Here is an 8,779-nt window from a genome sequence, read left to right on the forward strand (position 1 = left end):
CGTGCTCACCCTATATATGCTTTGCATCCGCCACTGGCTCTAATATGATGGACAAGGAAGGTTCCTTGAACAGGTGAATTTGATATTATAAAATATCAAATTTTTTATGAAATATCTTGATATTATCAGATTCTACAATCATTTTTTAGAATTTTAATCTTCATGCATGTTTAAACGTCTTATATATCATTTAAAGTTGTGTTAAAAAATCGAGTAATTTTCAAAGCTCCTAATAAAACCAAATATCCATCTTCCTTACTTGCATCTTAGGACTCACCCTGCAGCTCTTGATGTATTTAACTTAGGATGTATTTAACGAAAAAAATCAAATTATAATATACGGACAAATTCACTAAAACTACACAGTATGTGGACCTTCTATTGAATTCGACCAATTATTTTTGACTAAAACACCTTTTGCAGCAATGTTTTCCATATTTTTAGCATTACTTCTAACTTTTTATTTGTCGTTTTCATTTGCATTTCAAAACCATCAAAGTTCACTCCACACTTCCATACTTGAAGAGAAAAAGAAATATAAAGTACATTATAGGTCGCTACACTATGATCAAGTAATCCTTTCGGCTACAATAATTTTAAAAATTATAAAATAATCATTAAAATTTCAAATAATTAGAGATAATCATTATACTTATTAAAATGTAATAAATGATAATTTATTTATCTGCTTTTCTACCATTGATTATAATGTCGCAATAAGTATTTTATAATATTTCAATAAATGTAATGGTTATTTTATAATATTTGAAAGTTTAGTTACTAAACCGATTATTTTGACATAGTTAGTGACTTGTGTACTTTACGCGAAAAAAACTTTCCACTCACACTTAACCTACAAAGACAGTAATACCCATAAATAATCACCATTATTGCACCTAAACCAACCGAAACACTCAGTAATTTGTTCCAAAATACCTGTCCTAATCCGTCCAAACGAGAACAAAAGTGTCGCTTTTGTCTAGTTTTTCCATTATCGAAGAGAATAGTTTCCGCTCACCAGGAAAAAAAAGTGAGAGAGAAAGCAAAGAATGGACGGTAACACTAGTGAAGCTGAACGTTGGCTCTCCATAGCCGAGAAGCTCTTGGTGTCACGTGACTTGCACGGGACTCGTACGTTTGCGATCCGAGCAAGGGAAACGGCGCCGGTTCTTGCCGACCAGATCCTCGCCGTGACCGACACTCTCTTGGCGGCTCAATCGAACCCTCAAGACTGGTACGGGATACTCCAACTCGTTCCGTTGACTCAGTCCATGGAGGTGGTGGCGGGTCAGTACAGGAAACTCTCTCTCCTCTTGAATTACGGGAAGAACGGGCTGTCGTTCGCGGATCAGGCGTTTCGATGCGTTTCTGAAGCTTGGAGTGTGTTGTCTAACCCGTCTAAGAAGAGCATTTATGATAATGAGTTGAGGTTCTGCATTTCGGCCCGGTGAGTCAGTTCGGTCAACAGTATCATCATCATCAACAACAGCAGCAAGCGCAATTTCAACAGCCGCCTCAAACGCAGACGTTATTTATGCAACCGCAGCCGCCGCCGCCGAAAGAAACACAAACTCTGTTCATGCAACAGCCTCCGAAAGAGACGCAAACTCTTTTTATGCAACAACCGGCGTTGCCGCCTCCTAAAGAAACGCAGACGTTGTTTATGCAACCGCCGACGCATCCGCCTCCGAAAGAAACGCAACCTCTGTTTATGCAGCCACCGGCGCCTTCGCCTCATAAGGAAACGCAGACGCTATTTATGCAACCGCCGTTACCTCCACCTCCTAAAGAAACGCAACCGCTATTTGCGATAAGTAGCCCTACGAATAGTAGTAAAGATGGGAATGCTGCATTTGAAGGGGGAGGGCAGTTGGGTTTAAATAACAATCCGCCGGAGCCAACTCCCCCGGCTGAGTCAACTTGGTCGGTGCAGATGAATCAGATAGGTTTAGTTGGGCCGAGTCAGATTAATCAATCAGGACTAGTTGGTTCGAGCCACATTAGTCAGCCAGAGCCTACATGGACAAGCCACGTTAATCGGCCGGACCCTACCCAGGCGAGCCAGGTTAATCTGCCTGAGCCTATGCCAACTAGCCAGGTTAATCAGGTAGGAATTGCTAGCTCGAGTGAATTTAATCGGACCGAGCCGATTCAGAGAGTTGAAATTAAGCAGAAACCACGTCCTTCTCCTCCTCCTCCAGCAGCAGAGCATACTCGAACAGAGTCCAATGGTTTGACTGGGAGGACTGATTCGACTCGGCCTAGTCAAGCCACTGAGTCACAGGGACCGACTTTCTGGACAGCTTGTCCGTACTGTTACATTCTCTATGAGTATCCTAAAATGTACGAGGATTGTACACTAAGGTGTCAAGCTAAGAATTGCCGGCGAGCTTTCCATGCAGTTGTGATACAGCCGCCGCCAGTGAACGGAAATGTTACCCATTTCTGCTGTATGGGGTTTTTTCCATTAGGGTTTTCGGGAAAAGATAAGAATAAGGGCAGCAAGTTTCCCAGTTGGTCCCCTATTTCCAACATGTTTGCTTGTCCCATGGACGATGTCACTGGAAAACAAAAGTCTGCTCCAAGAGTGTATTACGAAGATTATGATTCATATGTAGAGATTTTTGATTCGAGTGGACCTTCGGAGGATGACTACGATGACGATGAATGGCAGAAATATGAGAGGAAGAAGAAGAAGGCAAATAATGCCAAAGGGAAAGGATCTGCTGGGAGAAAACCTAAGAAAGCACCGAGTGCGACAGTGGATAAGGGGAGCAATCAGCAAGTTAGTGCGACTCACAGTGCAAAGTTGAATGGTGTTCCGATGGCAATTGCGGGTCGGCTAACTGCTGAATCGAGCAGCCAGAGTGTAACGAATAGTGGGAGGAAGCAGATGGTGAAAGGAGCAAAGAGTCTGGGGAAGTTGGATTTGAATGTGGAGTTTAGCAATGAAGGAGAAGAGCCGGTGGCGAGGAGGAGCGAGGGGAACCGTGCTAGAACCGGGGAAGAGGATAACATTGAAGGGAATGGGTTTTTTGAGGGTCTTGATGAGTTCTTAAGTAGCTTGCCTATACTCTCCAATGTTGGGGACGAAAAAGTTAAGGCTACTTAGTGAAGTAAGATCCTTGTTTCCTTTTTGTAGCAGCTGTAGTTGTTCTAAATCTAGTTGTATGCTTGTAGTATCTAATCATGTTGGAGGAACTCAGGATCTCCTTTCATAGCCTTTTCAGGGATGCAGTTAACTGTATATTTGGTATCATCGTATGTTGTCGTCATTTTTATTGTTCCGAGCTGCCTGTTTATTCCTAGTGAATTTTCCTGTTTGGGAGGACAGGTTAGGAAGTTCGGTACATAACCATGAGACATTTCGGGTTGAGGATCGAATATCTGCCAATCATAATTCTTGCAAGTTTCCCTCTTTTAGAGAAGGGAAAGAAATAAAAGGGCCGATGCTGTGATATACTGATGGTGAAAAAAATATGCTTTGAGAAAAGTTGAACCGGGCTCTTTAGGCTGTTAGTATTGCTTTTTTAGAAGGGTAGGGGATTAATAGCAGAAGAAGATTCAGTTGTTAGGGGTTCAATTACTAATGCCTGTGTTCTAAGCATAACTCAGCAAAGGTTATTTTTCACTGGCATTTAACTCTTTCCATTCAATGCAATAATATTAGCTTTAATATACTCTTTTGTTGATTGTATCCTTGCTTTTACTTTATGTGTGCTTGTAATTCATGCATCTTTCGCTATCATGAACACTTTAACTAGAATTACTTATCGACAACAATAATAGTTACTTTGTTCGTCTTGGTTCAGTATGGATTGCCCGAAACCAGGCAGTCATTTGAAGAATGGACTTCCCTCTGTTCTTTCCGGTTCTTTTCTTTTTGTACTTCAATGGCGTAAGCATCCAAATCTTTCGGTAATATGTCACAAATAATCCTTACGTCTTAGGAGTATAGAGATTTCAGTCTGAAGGAGTCGTATTGTCTGACTCTGGTTTAAGTATGTAGTTTCATCTTCTAGTTTCAGAGAATCACAATCTTGCTGGTATGCTAATGATCTGACTATTGTGATAACTGATAAGCTCCTTGTCCTTGTATTTGAAGGGTATTCCCAATTATTTTTCACCATTTTCATGTATTTGAAGGGTCTTTGGAGGAATCATCGTACGGTAGCCGACTCTTCTATGATTAGCCCAACCAAGATAGTCTAAACAATAAATCTAGTTAGTTGCAACATGAATGGCTGCAGATTTTAGATGTTCCTCTTACATATGTGTTATTATTTTTGCTTTCTTTCCCCTTCCTTCGTGGTTGGCGTTGATGTTGCTCCGACAGATTTCTGTCAGCGAAGAAAGAAATGTCGGAATTCCAACTGATTTTCTTGATGGAGTTCGGAATCGTTGCAGTTTGTTGCTCCGACTCATCGTTTCTCTTCCACCATCCATGTCTGGTGCATATCGGGACATTAGTTTGGGAGCTGAAATCGTCTCACGGTCATATAATCAAATTGCATTCAAGTAATGATGAATGAATGAATGAGAAGTTGAGCTAACAAAAAAGATTCTTGAAGCCAAAATTGCCCAAGGTTCATGAGGTGTTAAAACTAAAATTGCCAAAAGTTATGAGTATTACCCAGAATCCTTAAGATATCGAAACCAGAATTGTTCAAAATTTAATTATCATTCGCAGTAATTATCAACTATAAATGTTATTTTATAAATTTTAATATTTGATGAGTAATTTAATTAATTCATATTTAGATAACGATACTCGAATTTAGTGTAGATAATGAATGAATTAAGATTTTAAAGTAGATATGCATATCTATCTAAAATTTTATAAGATTTTAGATATCATATCTATAATTTGAACCCGATTATCCGAACCCAGATCCCAAATAGACCCGAAACTAATAACCCAAATTTGACCTGAAACTTGAAAAAATCGAATCAAACCAAAATCAGCCTGAATTTTAGCTAAATCGAAAGTAACCCAAACTGAAAGTAGCTCAAACACAATTGAAACCGACCCGAAATTAATCAAACCAAAAGCAACCCGAACCGAAAGCAACCAAACTGAAAATAACCTAAACCGAAATTAACCGGAATTTAATTTACCCAAACCCGATCTTTTTTACAAATATATATCAATAACTCTATATATACTTGATTTGATTTATACTCAACTCAACCTGAATTGACATAAAAATCCAAAGTTGACCAAACCGAAAATAATTGATCAGATATTGACTTGACCCGAAAATCAACCGATCCGACCCGAAATCAATCGATCCGATCCGAAATCAATCGATCCGATATTGACCCGACCTGATACCCAAACCTACCCGACTTACTATAAACTCGAATAAAACCGAAACCCGAAATGATCTGACTCGACCCGGACCCGACCCGACTTACTATAAACCCGAATAAAACCGAAACTTGAAATGACCCAATTCGACCCAAACCTGACCCGAACCGAACCCGATCCGAGTGAGTTTGCCACCTCTAATCATATCATTGTCACTCTACTCAGGATGGACGCAGCTGCCATACTTTAAAGATTACAAAATGTAAAGCAATACTTGTTTGAAGAAAGATTAATGAGCATCCGCATTATAATTATATGGCCAAAGTAATATTGAGGTGAATAAAATTTAATTTGATTTTAATTTATTGAGAGATATTAGATAAAAAAAGGTATTGTTTCCTTAGAGATATCGAGTTCGAACAATTACGTCTATCATAGTATGTATACATTATCAATGACTTTGATGAAATTACACCACCACTCAGGGATTCTAATCCATTTTTATGGTTGAAAAATAAGGAGAAAAATCAAATCCCTTTTCAAAAATCAAAATTTTTGTCTTGACTTGGACGAACTTACACTGAATATTTTAATTTATTTTGGACTGCTAAGCCATTTATTATGTCAATTGCAAGTAACCAAACTTTAGCAGCTTAATTCCCTTCTGTCCTCTAATTTTACATGTATGTAGTTGGTAAATAGTTGAACAAATAACAACAAATAAAGCTTCTGCCTGTTATTTTATACAATCTGATCTGTGTAAATTTTTATATAGTAAAATTTATGGGGTTCATATATGGTATAATATTTATATTAATATTTGTATGTGTCGAATGTATAATTGGGAGTCAAATGTATGTCATCAATTCAGAGTTTCATAAGGCGTCAAGTAAGGAATGGGTGGGAATTTGGGCTAACAAAATGCAGATTTTCTCACTAAACACTTGGAAAATCCAATTGTTTTCCACTTCCCAATACCTATAAAAGGCTAATTAGCGCATGTAATTGCATAAACAACCAATACTCGAGCAGTTCTTATTCTCATCTCATCTCGCATCTGTTTCCCTCAACCATGGCTTCCCATCGTTTCCCTTTCTTTGCACTACTACTGACTTTGTCATTGATGACCTACGACACCATCTGGTCGATGCCTAACCTCTCTTAGAAGAGTCCATTCCTATAAAACCTGAGCTTCCTAAACTGGAGTTTCCGCAGATATCGTCCTTACCAAAAGTTGAACTCCCAAAACCCGAGTTACTGGATATTTCAAAGCCTAAAATACCTAAAATACCTGAGTTACCTAAGTCTAAATTGCCTAAGGTTCCCGAGTTTCCAACAATGCCAGATTTGCCAAAGCCTTAACTTCCTAAAGTTCCAGAGTTGCCAAAGCCTGAATTGCCTAAGGTCCCTGAGTTTCCAACAGTGCCGGAGTTGTCAAAGCCTGAATTTCCTAAGGTCATGAATCGACTAATGTAATACCCCAAATTTTGACCAGTGACTAAAATGTAAGTTTTGAAAGTTTAGAGGCTAAAGTATAAACATTAAAAAGTTTAGGGACCAAAATTGTAATTTTTAAAACTTATATATTTTAGCTTGTAAATGAACAGTTTGGATTAAAACATATATTTTAGTGAGAATCAGATTTTCGGTACGAGATTTGTGTTAAAAGCTATAAAGCGGTAAAATTTGGTATTGAAATTGGATAACCGGATCGAATCGGAAAATTAAAAAAATTTGAAGGAAGGTAGACTTGGGTTGGAAATTTTGTATGGATATTTTTAATGAGTGGAATTTAAGTTGGATTGGTGTAATTTGGTGAGAATTGCACTATAAATTTAAATAGTGCAATTTAATGACTAAAATGAAATTTGGGAAAAATTGGAGGGTCAAAAAGAAATTTTGAGAGAGGATAATTTTACTTTTTTTAATACTATTAAAATAGAGATGAAGGAGTGGCATGGGTGTAATTTTGGGAATTCATTAAGGGTAGTTTTGGTATTTGGCCCAAGAAGAATAAAAAATATCAATGAATAGTTTTAACAATTATTAGTTGGAGATTTTTTTTAGAATTCTCCTGAAACTATCTCTTCTTTTCTCCAGCATCTGGACGAAACTCTATAGCCAAAACCACGACAAATCTAGAAATCGGGACGATTCAAAAGGAAAAGAAAAAGCACGTGATTAGAAATATCGCTTAAAAGAATCTATAGTTAGGCAAAGGTGAGTGTAGTTATTTATTTAATTATTTTGATCGATGACAACTTGTGATAAGTTAACCTCATTTCAATTGACAGCATGATTTATAAAGTTTATAAAGAATATTTTTATAATATTCTATATCAGTTTTATGAAAGATTTATGGTATGAATTACTCAAACATGATATTTTTATGATGGAATTATTATGATACATCAACCCATTGTGTGTAATAGTGAGAACTGTTGGTACACTTGGCATGCCATTAGTTGAGTATTTATCCATTATCAGATTTGATACATTCGTGTATCAATGTTATCATATCAGCTTTGGCACATTCGTGTATCAATGTTATCATATCAACTTTGATACATTTGTGTATCAATGTTATCATATCAGCTTGGGTACATTCGTGTATCAATGTTCAGCACCGTTGGTGTTTATTCAGGTTATGATGGCACTGAAGTGCATCATATCTCAGAATCAGTTACGATTTGCATCATGTTGTGCATAGTGTGCACCTTACTCAAGTATCTTATGTTCTCATAAATATGCATTGGGCTATGAAAATGAATATACAAGTTGTGAATGAATTCCAGTTGACAGAAAGCATGATATGTTTATTTTATCAGATATGATTTATAAGAATTTTCATGAGTTCATGATTTAAAAAGAAATTTCAGGTCTCAGAGAAGAAATCGACTTGGAAAAGTTGGTTTGTCAGTTTAATGTTTTAATTCGAATTATTTTATTTATGTTTATGATATTTTCAGATTTTTGTCACCTTAAATTATTACTACCTCACTAAGTTATATTTAGCGCGTGATGATTTTCATGCGTAGGGTCTGATTGAGATACAAACGTTTTATGAGGAGCCTTCCAAGCATCATGTGCAAATCATCTATAATACCAGTATCAGTAAGACATTATTGAAGTTACTTTTGATAGTAGTGTCATGTATAATTATGTCAGTAGTTTATATTAATCATATTTATTTTAAATAAACTGTAATAGTAAACTAGAACTATTTTAGTTTATTTTACTTAGTTTAGTTTTATCAGTATCTATGCATGAAAAAATATATTATGTTATTATGTTTTTAAAAGATTTCACGAAAATACATGGTTTAGTAAAATTTTGATTAACAAATGAATTTATTTTCCTGTAACAAAGAAATAAATTATAGGTTGAGGTATACTTTAAAAATAAATTTTTAAAATTATAATATGAGTGTTTTCAAATGAAACAAATTTTTAGGCAATTTCAATTCAG

The 8,779-nt window shown here is 36.5% G+C and overlaps 2 protein-coding genes across 2 annotated transcripts; both read left to right on the plus strand.

Annotated features, from left to right (window-relative positions):
• Positions 1–888: 888 nt before the first annotated feature.
• On the plus strand, positions 889–1,785 carry LOC120142918. The gene has a single exon (XM_039157381.1). The coding sequence runs from the start codon at positions 1,050–1,052 to the stop codon at positions 1,449–1,451; it is 402 nt and encodes a 133-aa protein (XP_039013312.1). The 5' UTR covers positions 889–1,049; the 3' UTR covers positions 1,452–1,785.
• LOC120142917 lies at positions 1,662–3,422 on the plus strand. Its single transcript, XM_039157380.1, has 2 exons — positions 1,662–1,710; positions 1,793–3,422. The coding sequence occupies exon 2, from the start codon at positions 1,934–1,936 to the stop codon at positions 3,110–3,112; it is 1,179 nt and encodes a 392-aa protein (XP_039013311.1). The 5' UTR covers positions 1,662–1,710; positions 1,793–1,933; the 3' UTR covers positions 3,113–3,422.
• The last annotated feature ends 5,357 nt before the right edge of the window (positions 3,423–8,779 follow it).

The sequence above is a fragment of the Hibiscus syriacus genome, unplaced genomic scaffold (assembly GCF_006381635.1).
Source record: "Hibiscus syriacus cultivar Baekdansim isolate YM2019G1 unplaced genomic scaffold, ASM638163v2 tig00110831_pilon, whole genome shotgun sequence".
NCBI lineage: Eukaryota > Viridiplantae > Streptophyta > Magnoliopsida > Malvales > Malvaceae > Hibiscus > Hibiscus syriacus.

Excerpts from the sequence above, each read along its gene's own strand:
- LOC120142918 (XM_039157381.1), top strand. The coding sequence starts at position 1,050 with ATGGACGGTAACACTAGTGAAGCTGAACGTTGGCTCTCCATAGCCGAG.
- LOC120142917 (XM_039157380.1), top strand. The coding sequence starts at position 1,934 with ATGAATCAGATAGGTTTAGTTGGGCCGAGTCAGATTAATCAATCAGGA.